The 17,219-nt window shown below is 33.8% G+C and overlaps 1 protein-coding gene across 4 annotated transcripts in view; it reads left to right on the top strand.

The window, feature by feature from the left end:
* LOC106669148 (serine proteinase stubble) overlaps positions 1-14,677 on the top strand; it is a 302,112-nt gene extending 287,435 nt beyond the window's left edge. For all 4 annotated transcript variants that reach the window (XM_024229269.1, XM_024229270.1, XM_014398448.2 and 1 more), the window contains 2 exons: positions 4,385-4,510; positions 14,110-14,677. In XM_024229269.1, the coding sequence (XP_024085037.1) occupies positions 4,385-4,510; positions 14,110-14,268 (285 nt within the window). In that variant the 3' untranslated portion in view covers positions 14,269-14,677. The remainder of the gene's footprint in view (positions 1-4,384; positions 4,511-14,109) is intronic.
* The last annotated feature ends 2,542 nt before the right edge of the window (positions 14,678-17,219 follow it).

Genomic DNA, 17,219 nt, shown 5'->3' on the forward strand with positions numbered 1-17,219 from the left:
CCAGATTTACGAGAGACCAGATTTTATTCCGGCCCTATCTTCCGATCATATTCACCGGTTCCACGTTGAATTTCTCAACGTTAAGATTAAACAATAACACTTACAGTATAAATTGGATAAACGCAATTGTTTTATTGAATTATTTTCATAAAATACATGACGAATATATAGAAAAAAAATCCCTCGTTGAATATTATAATACGAATAACAAACTTTTTACGAAATACAAAGGAAATATTTGATTGTTAAATCATATAATTCATATTTGAGTAATTTAAAATTCTTTCAGTCCAAATAAGCTTTTTTCATTTTTCTTTGTGACGCGTACCTTCATCTTTTTAGCAAGAATCCATTTGCTATCCTTCACTGAGGAATTTATTTTCTGCCTCTTTCTTTAAATGAGGAGGGAGTCAAGTGTTGTGAGTAAAAATGTCTAATTTTTATCATCTTTCATCATCACGTTTTATCATCTTCAAAGCGATATAGGGAAATTTTTTTTTTTTAAATGACAAATCGACGTACGTATAATATTAACAATAGTTCAAATTAAGAAAATATTTCAGCTTAAATACTTAAACATAAGAGAATATATAATTTTTCAAATAAAAAAACTTTTAGACAAAAATTTTTTCAAGAAAAATACTATTATCACAACACACAAATCCAGATTGTTTTTTTTTTTACTTTTTGTAGTTTTTGACACTAACCATCTGTTTGCTTAAACAGTAATATTATTTGTTCTATGTAAAATATTACTTTAATTAACTGAAAAAAATAAAAATTTCTTGCTACTTTGCTAATCGCTTTGGTATTCATTATTCGTTCGTTTCAAAAACTATTAAAAGTTACTGTGAGACTTGTAATCAGATCATCCCAGAATATTCGATACCAGAATATCGATGTTTTATTAAATAGCAAGCAATCCGGATGAGACATACAGCTTATAGCATTAAAAAATTGATCGTTTTTATTTATGTAATACCAATCGTACAATGAACAATAAGAAAAAAGACTAACGAAGGGACGACCAAGTTGGTGTTTGACGTGTTTGGACCGGATATTTTTGGTGCTTTTACACTCCAAAATATCCAACACGTATTCGTCATTTCTTGGGGATAGTCCTTCGATTTTGCCCAAAATGTTTTGAACTTTGAAATTTACCGTTTTTTAATATTTTTATTATGCCATTCTACTTGCTCCAATCAACTATGTGAATATATATTTTTACAGCATTTTTTATGTTGCCGTGTTTTTGGAAAAAAGCTCATTTAAGTATGTCGGGTTAAAATGCAGGACGGCTGGATTCGAACCCGGGACCTTTAACTTACAGTGATGAGCGCCTTGTCAACGCCTAAACCGTTACGGCCACCGACGCCCCAATAAAAATGTAGTAAAATCTATCAAAGTTTGTCAATAACCAACCAATTTCAAAAACCAAATTTTGTCAAGTAAACTAACTTAAATTTTTTTGTAAACTAATATGAAATTTCGTTTTAGCACCTCTAGAGACCCTTAAATATAAATTTTGTATGAATTAAAATTTATCGATTTTTAACTCATAAATTTTTTTCAAATTTTAAGAAGTAGTTATCGGAATATGTGATTCAAACGCTATAATTCAAAAATGGCTAGAATGATTTTAACGTGAAACATACAATTTGAAAGAAGAACAACGTTGTTTTTAAGGACGTATGGACCATAAAAATGTATAAAAGAATACATTTTTTAGAAGAAAAAGAAAATACTTAAAATAGGAAAACTATTTATCAAAAATTAACCTCGTTTTATTAAATGTATTCAATAGATTAGATTTAATGCACTAGATAATTCCTTTAAATAATTATCATCTATGAAAATGGGTCTTCTTGGTTTTGAGAAAAATGAGTCCTTTGCACTAATAATGTCAGAAGGTTGTCGAAATTATCAGTCAAAAATTAATTTACGCCGATTTACGCAAAAGTCCGTATCTAAGGTTTTTATAACATATCCAAGTTTTGATCATTTTCTGACGTACTTTACTTACAGAATATTTGGTAAAATATGCAAAAAAAGCAGCATTTTGTTGAAACCTTTTCAATTATACTAACTTATGAGTTTCTGTGTCGTAGAACAATTTTGTGTTGTTTTTATGGTAACCAACAATGACATTATTATACCAAAAATACTATTTTTAAGCTATTAATAATGATGTATGCTTATTTTATTGAATAATGTCATCATGGTCTTATCAGTAATTTTTTTTCCAGTTTTTTTCTAGGAAGGAATTAATCAGTTTATTCCCCTCCCCACATCAATCTATTTAATTCTATTTGTCTTAAATGTTTGATCTTCAAATTATAATTTGTGTACTTGTTTCATTCCTTCAAGGGAGTTCCCACTCATGTTTGCCAGTTTGGCCACTTTACTGAGGGTCCAATAACTTCGATTAATTTTCATCCGAGATATTCCCACACGTCGCGTCAGCTAAATTAACTCGTACAAATGAGAGCTATTGAAATTGGCCAATCAGAATTATTTATATATACGTTTGCTTTGAATCCAGCAATAATGGCGAGAAATGCCGAGATGAATAAATTCTGTTTATCTTGACGTTTGTTCTGAAATTAAAAAAAAACCTTAATTTTGATTTTTACTTTCCTTTCCTTTGTGATTTATTTTGTATCAAAAAAGTTTCTTTAATGCTTTATCCTAAAAGAAAAATTTGCATACTTTAATTAAAATGCTTTAATGTGACCCGAAATGTGGCATTAAAAGTGGAATTAACAAAAAATATGTTTTAATGAAAATTGAAAAATATAAAAACGTATTTTAGTAGCTATAAAAAGATACTAATGCTAATAAATTTCCGACTTTTAGAAATTGTTGAGGTTTATAGTTGAGATAAAAAAGTCATTGGCATGAGCGGGATTCGAACATCGTGGGTCTAATATCTAATATCGTCAATCGAATTAGCTGTGTACCGCAGGGTGTCCTTTTTAGATGGCCAGGCTCAATTTATCTTCAACCAATGACCAATGTTTAATATATTTTAGTCTAATTTCAAATTAATTAGACTTAGGAGGAAATTATTGGAATTAGGCTTTGGTTGAGATAAAAAAGTCAGTGTCACGAGCGGGATTCGAACCCACGACCTTCGGCTAAATATGTCGCTGCTCTACCACTTGACCTTACTTGACCTCGATCCACTTGGACACTAACTTCCCATCTCAACCGCACCTTTTGAATTTTCCCTCCTTTTTGCCATTTTTCAAATGTCGTGTAATCGGATTGGATTCTAGGCGACAAATGAAATGGCCACGGAGAGTTTTAGTGTAGTATATTTCATTTAAATTCATTAAATTCACTAATTTCGTGGTGCGCTTGACCAATATATAATACAATATATATTACAAATATATTAATATTACAATTAATTGAGGTTTTTAGTTGAGATAAAAAAGTCAATGGCACGAGCGGGATTCGATCCCACGATCTTCGGCTTAATACGCCACTGCTCTCAACCCTACATTTTGAATTTTCCCTCCTTTTTGCCATTTTTTCAAATCTCAACTAAAAACCTTAATTAATTGTAATATATTAGTTGGTCAAGCGGACCACGAAATTAGTGAATTTAGTAATCCTGAATGGCACAATTACGGATAAAACAAACATTTTGAGCACTGAGATGATCTCAATAAAAACCGAAACGTTGGCACGATAAACAAAACGTTTTTCTGAAACCTACGTCACATCAGACCGCATCTCCCGATTAATAATTAATATTTTTCAATTGATTATGGTTTTTGGTTGAGATAAAAAAGTCAATAGCACGAGCGGGATTCGAACCCAGGTGGTACACAGATAATTTGTGTTACTCGTGTAAAATAAGCTATTATTTGCTCTTTGTGCAGATATAAATTTATAATTCTTCTTAATAGATTTGATGGTAATGCTTAAATAAATTAAATCCTAATACTTGTAATTGCAAAAGATTAAATATGAACCCATAAATGTATAATTTTTATGTATTGAAATATTCAGAACATTTGCAAAAATAACAGGGCTAATTATTAAAGTTTTCATTGTTAAGTTTAATGTATGATAGAGAAGACACAGTGACAGGCTTCTCGCATCGCAAACGAGCAAAAGTTTCACATTTTATAACATCATATTAAATTGCTAGTTTTCTTCCGGTTTTAATATAAAATTGTAGATGGACAAAGCAAAGATTAAGTTGATTTTCTTGCAAGCTGAAACGAGACATTGCTCATAAAAAAGTACATTTTTATAATGTAGTACTTACAACCGTCTAAAAATTTCAGCAGTTAGTTAAAATCTTGCTAATTTCTATTTTAATAATACTGTTGCATATTCATGTTTTTTTATGTTTTTCTTTTTCTTTCAGGCGACCGTTCCTATCATTAGCAATGAGCAGTGCAAAAACTTGTTCCTGAGGGCTGGACGGCACGAATTCTTTCCTGACATATTCATGTGCGCCGGGTTCGAAAGGGGAGGGAAAGATGCCTGCCAGGTAAATCCTTTGTGACAACCCAGTTTTTTTTTACGATTATTTATGCAACCTCGCAAAAACTGTGTCATTCCATCTCATCCGGTCTGAACTATCTGATCACTTCAACCTGGTGGAAATACGTTAAAATAAAAAAATCCTTTACCATTTTTCCTGAATTGTATGAAGTGAAATAAGAATTTATGGCAATATTTTTGACCAGGTTTTCGAAATTTGCAATTACTATTGTTATTTTATATAAATTATTACTTCTTCTGACGCTACATCCTGCTAGATTTTCGTACTGTATTCTCATATAGTCATTAAATTTATTACATTAAAGTATAATAAAAAATATTGACAATACAATATAACACATTCATATTAGAAAATAATTCCATATTTGTTAGTGGCCATAATTCACCATATAAATTATTCCAATTAATTATTCTTTTCATTTAAGGTTGCTAGTTGAGATGTAAATTTAGTGTCACGAGCGGGATTCGAACCTACGACCTTCGGCTCAATACGCCGCTGCTCTATTCACTTGAAGTCAAGATAGCCCAAATGAATAGAGCAGCGGCGTATTGAGCCGAAGGTCGTGGGTTCGAATCCCGCTCGTGACACTAATTTTTCGTCTCAACTAAAAACCTTAGATGAAAAGAATAATTAATTGAATTAGAAAATTAAAAGGAATAGAAACTGTAAACGTTCGTCATTGTGGAAATCCGAAATTACCATTTGTTCAAGTCATGAAACATAACTCACCATGGCTGAAAATATTTAAGCCTTTTTTTTACCAACAAAAAGAATTTCTAACGGATTTATAAGAATGGGTTAGATGTTGTCAGGGCCGCGAGGAAGAGCAATGAATACTAATTTTTTTGGTAGACAACGATCGAAAGTGGCCTTCGGTGTTAATATAAAAGTCACGGAGACACTAAAACACACACATAAATACACAACCATATTCAATTAGCAAAAGATGAACAAATTTAAGCTTGTAAAATATACGCAATCATAATATTAAAATTTATTTATATATTGTTTCATACGCACGCAGGCGCACTAAGTAAGAAACACAAACTACAAATAGTCTTTAAAAATACAAATTTCTACGTTTTAAATTGGTTTTCTTATTAGTGTAATATCCATCTGTTTTGGGTAAATCAAAGGCTCTGTTTACTGCTCTCATTAGACATTTTTCATTTTCCTCTTTGTCCACTTCGTACAAAATAATAATGTACAAAAGTGAAAAGTCCGTCTGTAATAAAAAATATTAATGAGGAAGCGGAAAAGTTAATCTGTAAGAGTATCTAAAATTGATTAAAAAATAGTGATAAATACAAGTTTAAACTGTGTTCTGAAGATGAAGTTGACCTTCGAACATCGAAACTTGTTAAATAATCCATTGTATTTCGTGATCCGATTGACCAAATAACTTTTTTCAATAAATTAATATGTATGTAAGATATTGGTTAAAATGAAAAAGTTGAAAATGGCAAAAAGGAGGGAAAATTCGAAACGTTGGTTGAGATGGGAAGTTGGTGTCTCAGTGGATCTACGTCACGATAGCTAAAGTGGTAGAGCAACGGCGAAGGTCGTGGGTTCGAATCCCGCTCGTGACACTAACTTTTTCATTTCAATCAATACCTCACATAAAGATTAATTAATTGAAAGAAGTTATTTGGTCATTCGGACTACGAAATACAATGGATTTAATAAGTAAAAGGAAGTATATTTTCTCTAATGCTCTCCGCGGCCATTTCATTTATCGCCGAGAATCGAATCCTGATTCCACGACATTTGAAAATGACAAAAAAGAGGGAAAATTGAACTATTATAGGTTGCGATGGTAAGTTGGTGTCTGAGTGGACCGAATTCACGATATCACAAGTGGTAAAGCAGCGGCGTATTGAGCCGAAGGTCGTGGGTTCAAATCCCGTTCGTCACACTAATTTTTTCATTTCAACCAAAACTTTACATAAAGATTAATTAATTGATATTTGTTAAATGCATTATGTAAAGAGTGAACAGGTATATACAACTTTATTCTTTACTATTTTTTATTTATTTATTTAGTTTAAATTTAGTCCAAAATGTAGATGTATAGGTACATATTATCCCATAGAACAACTTGTTCTATATGAGATTTTTTTTGTATTTTCATAATGTTCCGGCTCCATTATTACTCTTCATGTGATGAAACTGACAATAAATATTAATCAAAACATACAACACACTGACTGTTCTATTGTTCTTCTAATTACTTACACATCCAGAAGTAGACACATTCTCTGAAATACCCAAAATATAGCGGAATCTTTACTAACGAGGAAAAAAACATTTAAAATATAAGCACTAATATAAATCAATAATTAAAAACAAATAAATTTGTATATTCAAATTAAAAATTAATTTTTCTTGTGAAAGGCACCCTCTATAAACTTTACCTTTATGAATCCACTCCCTTTTACGTTGTCTTGGAATTTTATTTAACTGACAGCTTAAGAGTAAGGTGCGGCAACGAGTTGTCAGATATAAGACTAAAACAAGCCGGCATCCCGCAAGGGTACATTCTAATTTCATGTATACCATTGCACACTATTGACTTTCCTTTATCGGAGTATCAGTACCATTTTCGCCAATGATATTGCAATGTCTTCTAATCGGAATCCCATCCAAGAAACCAACTAAACTACAACATACAAAAAAAACAAAAAAAAAAACACCTTGAGCTGCTCAAAGTCTGAAACAAAACGTTGAGTTCGTTAGGACAAGACTGACTAAGGAAAAATATACCCAGTGTTTACATTGAAACTGATGAAGCCGTTTACTACACATCACGAAACTATAGACTTTAAATCTGATACTTACGACTATACCTAGACAGCAAAGGACCTTGAACATAGACGAAGACATTCCGGACCGAAGTCTATTTGGACCATCAAAACTCAACTAACTTTTTAATAAACATTACTGCGAACACTTAAGACTGGAAATGTGTCGTTATGCCGAGCCATCGAATGTCCAGTGCGTACAATATTTCCAATCGAATGTACTCAATTAAATTGTCAAATCTTTTTACTACATCGCTTCAACATTCCTTTTGACAACGAACCGACTGATTTCAGACAATTAACACAAGCCATTCAATCCATCCTATCTCCACTCCCCAAGGCCCTTTCATCACGCTTTCCCGTTCCGAGAACTTCCATCGTTGAACTGAATGTCATTTCGCTACCTTGCTTTTTGCTTTTAAATATGTCATATTGTGTGCCAGATTTGGCTGTTTTTTTAGACACACTCTACCCAACGTGAAGAGGAAACCTCTAGCACACAAACACAATATTAATTACAAGGAAACCGACAAAAATGAACACAATGAGAAAATAAATGACCAAAAGAACATTTGGAGACCGTGAGATGCGGTCTTGTGTGATGTAGGTTTAGATAAATATTTTCTTTATTTGTCTCATCGGTTTCGATCTTTATTCAGATCAGCTTCAGGGCCAGGGATTTACAAACATTGTTTGGATTATACAAATACATGTAACATGTGAAAATGAATTTATACAATGACGTACGCAATATAGAAATTTTAGGTTTATTCAAAATATTTCTACTCACTCAATGTGTGTGTTTTATGTGTAGATGTGTCACGGTTGTGTGTGTGTCTTGTTGCAAGTGTTAGTAAGATATAAATGTGGTTTTTTTGTTTATATATGTTTGATTTTGAAGGAGTACGAACGAAGTAGGGATAGAAATTAATACTAACTTTTTAATTATGTTTATCAGCTTATTATTAATTATATAATTACTCAATTAATTATACACAATTTTTTCGAAATGATAAAATTTGTGTCACAGACGGGATTCGAACCAACAACTTTCGGCTAAATACGCCGCTGCTCTACTTCTTGAGCTACAAACTTCTCATTTCGACTCCACGATTTTATTCCAATTGTAAGCAAATAGCGGCTCCATATAGAAACACTTTAAATCGGTAATAAAAGAGTTTCTATATGAAGCCGCGATTTGCTTACAATTGGAATAAACGGGTAGCCAAACTGGAAAATTTGTGGCATGGGCGATCAAAGTCACGGTAGCTCAAGTGGTAGAGCAGCGGCGTATTTAGCCGAAAGTCGTGGGTTCGAATCCCACCTGTGACACAAATTTTTCATTTCGAAAAAATTGTGTATAATTAATTGCGTAAATTCATTTTTGTTCTTTGAAGTGAAAGGGTCGACAATGGGACAAAAAGGGGAACAGTTTGTCGTATGGGCATTGTTACCTTTCAGGATTATTATAGGCAGGATTTTAGGGAAAGGTGGGATAAATTGTTGTCGATTTAGATTATGTAGAAATTGTTTGGTGTGTAGAGTGTAACGATTGTTTTATATGTTGTATTGTATATTTTTTGTGTTATTGAAATCGAATTTGATTTATGATATTAGTATAGCTGCGGCTGAGTTTTCATGTGTCTGTGCAATTGATGCTATGTATCTCTGTTGATGTAAACTATTCCTAAAAAGTTACATTTATGTTTGTTTTGAACCCACTGAAATGGTGGGTAGGCAGTGCTGAAGGATTTTGATTATGGTTTATGATGTAAGTTGCCGGAAAATTTATACAAATGATTTTGTAAATTGCATCAGACATATTTGTTACAGGTGTGGAATCTTTAATTTTGGAAAAAAGGGTGTGAATAATTTTGTAGTTTTTGAAGGCTATTTTAAAGGTGTCAGAAGAAAGAAATGTGTTTAATTTATGTGATAGGCCGTGAACGGATGGAATGGATAGGGATAAGGATAGAAGAGGTGACCACAAGGCCTACTGCACTTCGACCTGGGTAGATTCTTGTGCTCCTCTGGTATTTATAACTCGCTGTCCAGCTTCAGGCTATTAATCAGCCTCCATACCTTTCCAGGGGCTCCTTGGTGTAGGATTTTTCTTGTGGTTTTTCTTGTCCTAGTTCACAAGAACCTATACCTCCACAGACCTTCACAGAAACATAGAATGTGTTCTGCGGTCTCCTCCTTTTCTGGCAGTATCTGCCCAGTGCTTCTTCTGTCTGTACTTCTATCCGGTTCATGTCCTTTCTTATGTGGCATGTCAGGAGTTGGGTTGCGGCCCTCCAGGCAGTTCGTAACACTCTTTGCCTTCGCATCCCATGAGGCTCGGGCCCTAAGTGCTGCCTGGGTGTCAGAGAAAATGGGTAATTGGAATGTTTTTGTAATTTGTACTGTCTCTGTTTGATAGAATAGTTGTAGCGTTATTAGTGATAGTGGATGGTCTTAGAGTTGAGTTGAAGTTGGTGATTATTCTGTTGATTATGCGTTTAGGGTTGTGATTGTAATGCAGGATATGCTTGTATATTTTTATGTTCTTGTGATGAAAAGATAAATATTACACAAATCAAAAGAACTTTATTAAACTTAAATTAACCGAAAATAATCAACCAAACACACTTACAATATAAATACAAATTTGGCATAAAAAAAAACTACTCTCTATATTAGAAAACTTACCAAAATATGAAGGTTTCAGTTGTGTTACAGTTATGTAACGAATCTTTTTTTAATGTGTGGTGATTAGTGACGGTTAATCGATAATTATAAAAATCGTGAGATGCGGTCTGGTGTGATAGGTTTCAGAAAAACATTTTCTTTATCGTGCCAACGTTTCGATCTTTATTAAGATCATCTTCAGGGCCTGGGATTTACAAACAGTGTTTACATTTAACAAATACATTTAGGATGTGAAAAAGTGAATTTATACAATGCAAAATATATTTTTTATATTCAATCAAAGTATTTCTACTAATAATTATGTTTTTTTTAATGTTTGCTGTGAACTATTCGTAGTGTCGAACTTATTTTTAAATTTATTAGATTTCGTGGTCCGATTGACCAAATAACATCTTTCAATTAATTAATCTTTTTGTAAGGTATTGGTTGAGATAAAACATTAAAACGACATTTGAAAAATTGCAAAAAGGAGGGAAAATTCGAAATGTGGGGTTGAGATGGGAGGTTGGTGTCCGAATGGATCGAAGTCCAGGTAGCTCAAAGGGTAGAGCAGCGGCGTATTTAGCCGAAGGTCGTGGGTTCGAATCCCACACGTGACATTCACTTTTTATTTCAACCAATACCCTACATAAACATTATTTGTAACATTAAACAGAATAACAATTGTTTTTATTAAAATGCAACTATTCTTTCATTTCGTCTTAGTCAATATTTAACGCAGACGAAATATTCAAAGATAAAGTTGAATAAGCAAAGCCTCTTCAAAATTCGGTATTCACAATACAGTAGATAGTAGTTGTGGGCTTAAGTCGGATTCCCGCCCCACACGTTTGTAAATAGTAGACCCCACTGTGTTTCACAGAAGCGCGGAATTACTTGTCGAGTATTTGTTTTTCCCCGGCGTTCACCGCTCTGGAATATTCATCGGCCGGGGCCCCCTTTCCCTGCTTAACAGGTTTTACGGTGAATATTTATACGGCGGGGGGGGGAGACCGGGGTTGGGAAACGCTGCAGCCGTTTCTGTTGATTCCTTCTGTTTATTTCTACGATGTAAATGCCCGGGTGAAAAACTTTGAAAAGCTTTGTAAAGGGCCGAAAGAGAGAAAAAATCCCCGTGGATTCTATCTCCGAAGCGTTAACTCAATAATATAACGACTATTGAAGTTAAATCTGATAAAACATAATACTAAACAAGGCCTTTCTACGAAAATCGTAACAAATTTTACTATTTCCTTTTTTTGTGTAAATTATATTCTAAAAAATGTATACAAGAAGAGAAACATTTTTCTTTTTACAACAATATTTATTTTTATACTATAAATAAAATTGTCAACACGTACAAACTTTAAAATTTGGAACTACGTTGCACTATAATGTGAAGAATCACTCAGTAGTGAGACTTCTAGTAAGGTCTACGTGCTATGACTCGCTGCCCGTCAGGTCGCGAAGCCACTGCCGCTTCAATTTCATTGGGGGATTATTGGGAAATAATATATGATAATTAAAACTAAAGGAATGAGGTGTAATGAAAGGGAATTGTGGGATTTTATGTATCTGGATTTTAGAATTGACAAAAGGAATTTTAAGGTTATTCTGAATTCACTAAGTTCGTGGTCCGCTTGACCAATTAATATATTATAATTAATTAAGGTTTTTAGTTGAGATAAAAAAGTCAATGGCACGAGCGGGATTCAAACCCACGATCTTCGGCTAGATACGCCGCTGCTCTACCACTTGACTTTTCTTGACCTCGATCCACTTCGACACCAACTTCCCATCTCAACCGCACCTTTTGAATTTTCCCTCCTTTTTGCCATTTTTCAAATGTCGTGTAATCGGATTGGATTCTAGGCGACAAATTAAATGGCCACGGAGAGTTTTAGTGTAGTATATTTCATTTAAATTCATTAAATTCATTAAATTCACTAATTTCGTGGTCCGCTTGACCAATTAATATATTACAATTAATTGAGGTTTTTAGTTGAGATAAAAAAGTCAATGGCACGAGCGGGATTCGATCCCAACGATCTTCGGCTTGATACGCCACTGCTCTACCACTTGGGCTATCGTGACCTCGATCCACTCGGACACTAACCTCCCATCTCAACCCCACCTGGGTTCGAATCCCTCTCGTGCCATTGACTTTTTTATCTCAACCAAAAACCTTAATCAATTGAAAAATATTAATTATTAATCGGGAGATGCGGTCTGATGTGACGTAGGTTTCAGAAAAACGTTTTGTTTATCGTGCCAACGTTTCGGTTTTTATTGAGATCATCTTCAGTGCTCAAAATGTTTGTTTTCTCCGTAATTGTGCCATTCAGAATTACTAAAAAAAGGCAAAAAAAGTAAAAATGATTCACTTTCTTAGTATATTACTTTTTATTTGTAGATCTTGAGATGCGGTCTGGCAGTGGTAGTTTTAGAAAAACATTTTCTTTTTCGTGCCAATGTTTCGATCTTTATTTAGATCATCTTCAGGGGCGTGTACTCAGAAAACAAACTCTTTGAGCTTTGAAGGTGATCTCAATAAAGATCCAAACGCTGCACGATAAAGAAAATGCTTTTCTAAACCTACGTCACACCAGACCGCATCTCATGATCTCCAAATGATCATTAATTAACGGTCAATAAACACCACACATTATTACTTTTTTATATATTTAGTATTTATATTTAATTATTAATCCATTTACGTTTTCGTAGTCAATTGACCAAGTTGCTTCTTTCAATCAATTAATTATTCTTTCTAAGGTCTTGGTTGAGATAAAAAAGTCAGTGTCACGAGCGGGATTCGAACCCACGACCTTCGGCTAAATACGCCGCTACTCTAACCACTTGAGCTATGGTGTCTTCGATTCTCTCCGACACCAACTCTCCATCTCAACCTACAACCGTTCGAATTTTCCCTCTTTTTGCCATTTTCAAATGCCGTGTAATCAGATTGGATTCTCAACGACTTATGAAGTGACCACGGGGATCTGTTAGTGAAGTGATACTTCTTTTACTTTTTAAATATTAATCCATTTACGTTTTCGTAGTCAATTGACCAAGATGCTTCTCTCAATCAATTAATTATTCTTTCTAAGGTCTTGATTGAAATAAAACCGGCGTATTTAGCCGAAGGTCGTGGGTTCGTATCCCGCTCGTGACACTGACTTTTTTAGCTCAACCAAAACCTTAGAAAGAATAATTAATTGATTGAAAAAATTAATATTTAAAATGTATGTATAACCAATCAGTTTCATTAAAATCCTTGGTAGTACGTCCGTACCATCCCCTTGAATGTATTTAGTTTTTCAATGATGAATTTCTTTATTGTTTGACGCGATAATTTTGTTTTTTAATATTCATAAGGAGTATTTAAAATTAAATTGAAAATTACAAAGAGATAACAAAAGCTTTTCTTAAAACGTAAGGAGAATAAATTTCAAGTTTATTTTACAGTCAAATGAGTTTAATTAAAAACAGTTATTAAGTTTGGTGGCAAAACCGGTATTCTGTCCATAGATAAACGATTTACGCATCGCTTGTAATAGAACATTTATTGAATTTTGCGGTTTGAATTTTCCTAGACTGGAGCAGACGCAAAGCTAAATCAAATTACATAATAGCGGAAAGGATGCTTTCACTCGGCTGTAATTTATTGCAAATTCAAAACCAGTATAAACGCAAACAAGGGCGTAGAAAGTCGCAGGGTGAAAACGCGAATAACCCAAGCAGTAGAATTGCAAATCGGTAAAAAGGAGATCCACACTGTGCGGCGGGGATGAGGGAGTTGCAAAGGGGGATGAAAGTGTGTTTCTTTGTTGACATCTCCTTTCGTTTCCCGAGATATAAAATCTAATACTCCACCATGTATGGAGGGATGAAAGGGTTCGCGCAAAGCGTCGATATTTCCCTCGGAATGGCGTAAAATATTTTTTTTTTACTTTTTTTTATAAAGCGATCCGATTATATTTTTATGAGGGTAAAGACCGGGGAAGGGATTCCGACAAAACTTGTTACACGATTTCTTTCCGTCTATTGTGAATAGTATTTTTTTCTGTATAGCATACAAATTGAAACATAATCTCTTCTTTTTTTTTCCAGGGAGACTCTGGAGGTCCTTTACAGGTTAAAGGCAAAGACGGCAGGTTTTTCCTGGCGGGCATCATCTCCTGGGGGATCGGGTGCGGGGAGGAAAATCTTCCCGGAGTCTGCACGCGGATATCGAAATTCGTCCCATGGATCCTCTCAATAGTTACATGATCGCTGTTGTTCTTTTGTACATACAATTCAACGAATCCTAATTTATTCCGTGTATATAGGTGGACAATACTTGGAGACTTGGTGTACAAAAAACTTCAACAACGTCGGTCTTTAGTTTAGTGTAGGATTTTAAAATTTAATCTGATATAATGTAAGCTTTGTGTTAGCATAATGTGTAGGATGTGATTAAAGTGCATTAAAACGGGATTCTTATTCTTCCGGGGTACAGTTTTGCCCCATAAATTCAGTGCGTTAAACCGTGCCTTAATTTACATACGTCAGGCCGGAAAAACCATGTATATTAATTACAATGTATACATCAATGGCTCATAATTATGTAGATACATTAAAATTATCATAATTTTTTTTATAAAGACTAGATTGTTTGTCTGTATATATGTTTTTTATATCATAGCTAGAATAGTGATTATATATAAAAATAAAACTTTTTTCTGTAATTGAATTTCTATAATGTAAATTATACTTTAAAATCTGATATTCAGTGTATATTGTAAAAGTATTGTATAATTACAACACATCTTATATGATTCTCTTTTGTAAATGTGTATATTATAATATTATTACAGGTTTCTTATGTATATTATATTATACATATATTTTATAAATAAATTTATATATTATATATAGTTCCAAAAATTCTTACACTTTTTGTTGTTAATAAAAAGTATGCAATCATAGAACATACCCAATGATGATTTTGCAGCTAATTTCCTTCAACACTCCAAATCCCTTAATTTAATGAAAATCTGTGACAAATGGTAAAGGAAAAATCTGAGTGAGATGAATTTCCACTTAAAAAATCAGTTTTTCCTTTTGTTGTGGAGAAGGTCGGCTCTAAATTGACCCGCAAACCTCCGTACCCGTTTCAACGTAATTCTGAATGGCACAATTACGGAGAAAACAAACATTTTGAGCACTGAAGATGATCTCAATAAAAACCGAAACGTTGGCACGATAAACAAAATGTTTTTCTGAAACCTACGTCACATCAGACCGCATCACACGATTTCATAGACTAACGGCCACTAATCTCCACACATTACATATTTATTTTATTTACTTATAATGAAATAAAATATAAACGTTATTAACATAGACTAATAGTAGAATGACGTGTTTTCCAAATATTGTCATAAGTTCACTAATTTCGTGGTCCGCATTACCAATTAATCTATTACAATTAATTATGGTTTTTAGTTGAGATAAAAAAGTCAATGGCACGAGCGGGATTCGAACCCACGATCTTCGGCTTGATACGCCGCTGCTCTACCACTTGAGCTATCATGCCCTTGATCCACTCGGACACCAAAATTCAAAAGGTGCGGTTGAGATGGGAGTGTTGGTGTCCGAGTGGATCGAGGTCACGATAGCTCAAGTGGTAGAGCAACGGCGTATTTAGCCGAAGGTCGTGGGTTCGAATCCCGCACGTGCTTTTGATTTTTTTATCTCACTGAAAACCTTAATTAATTGTAATATTAATTGGTCAATCGGACCACGAAACGTAGTAAATTTAATAAGATAAATGAAGTATACTTCACTAAAGTTCTCCGTGGCCATTTCATTTGTCGTCGAGAATCCAATCCGATTACTCGACATTTAAAAAAATGGCAAAAAGAGGGAAAATTCAAAAGGTGGGATTGAGATGGGAAGTTAGTGTCCGAGTGGATCGAGGTCACGATAGCTCAAGTGGTAGAACAGCGGCGTATCTAGCCGAAGATCGTGGGTTCAAATCCCGCTCGTGCCATTGACTTTTTTTATCTCAACTAAAAACCTTAATTTATTGTAATATTGTCGTAAGGTTTAATTAAATTAAAATCTAGAGGAATTACAATTTTTTAGGTAGAAAAATCGAAGAAAGAAAATGCTCCAAAATTTACATTGAAAAGTATTAGTTAAAAGTGCTAAAGAAACCTAAAATCAACTAATATTGAATTTTGGTTTTTGTAAATATTTAATTTTTTAATCTCATTTATAACAATCTTGGTTATTTTTTTCTTCTTTTATTTAACGAGGGTTCGCAGCAGCAATATAAACCCTCCTGGTGCCGATGTTTTTGAAAAAAAGCCCATTTGTAAGTATGTCGGCTTCGAATACAGGGCCGCTGGATTCGAACCCGGGACCTTTACCTTACAGTGATGAGCGCCGTGTTAACGCCTAAACCGATACGGCCACCGACGCCCCCAATTTTGCTTTATTTTATTTTTCGATCTGATCACTTCGTTAAATCATTGCGAATAATGAGGTCAGAGATATTTTTTATATATTTTTTAACCCATTCACCACCCCGCAGTACTTTAGGGAGGCCCTGAAAATGTACGAGCATATATTCTTCCTCGGGTCTTACGAAAGCGAGGAACGAGGAGGGTATGGGAATTTATTTTTTTAATTTAAATTATCCTAAGCTACTAATGGGTCTCCCCTTGCTGATTTCCTCTTTACACATATATATATATATATATATATATATATATAAAATCTTTTTTTTTGGGGGGGGGACGATTTTGACAATATGTTGACTAGAATTTACAAATTTGAGGAGAATTTGAGAGAATATGAGCCTATTAAAGCGTATTTACCGTTAATTAAATGAATAAAAAAATACGAGCTCTATATTTGTCGGCCATGAATTTTCAGGCTTACTGTCTTGAGTGCCTGGAAAAGGTTTTGGTCCTGAACAAGTTCCCTTAAAGTTGAGGGCCAACTGTTGTGGAAGAGGGCTTTTAGATCTTCTATTTCACTTTCAAAAAGTCCACAAGGGAGAGTTTGGAATTCAGGCCAATTTTTGAACTACATGTCACAATAAGAGCCGGTGGTCCGAAGAGATGATGAAAAAACAGCTTAAAATCTGGATAATTTAAATGTAATTTTTAACGTAATATTGGATAAAATACGCAGAACCGGCTACCGGAAATGTGTTCATGTGTTATTTG

This window comes from Cimex lectularius, unplaced genomic scaffold, assembly GCF_000648675.2.
Source record: "Cimex lectularius strain Harlan isolate CLEC.00 unplaced genomic scaffold, Clec_2.1 scaffold272, whole genome shotgun sequence".
NCBI lineage: Eukaryota > Metazoa > Arthropoda > Insecta > Hemiptera > Cimicidae > Cimex > Cimex lectularius.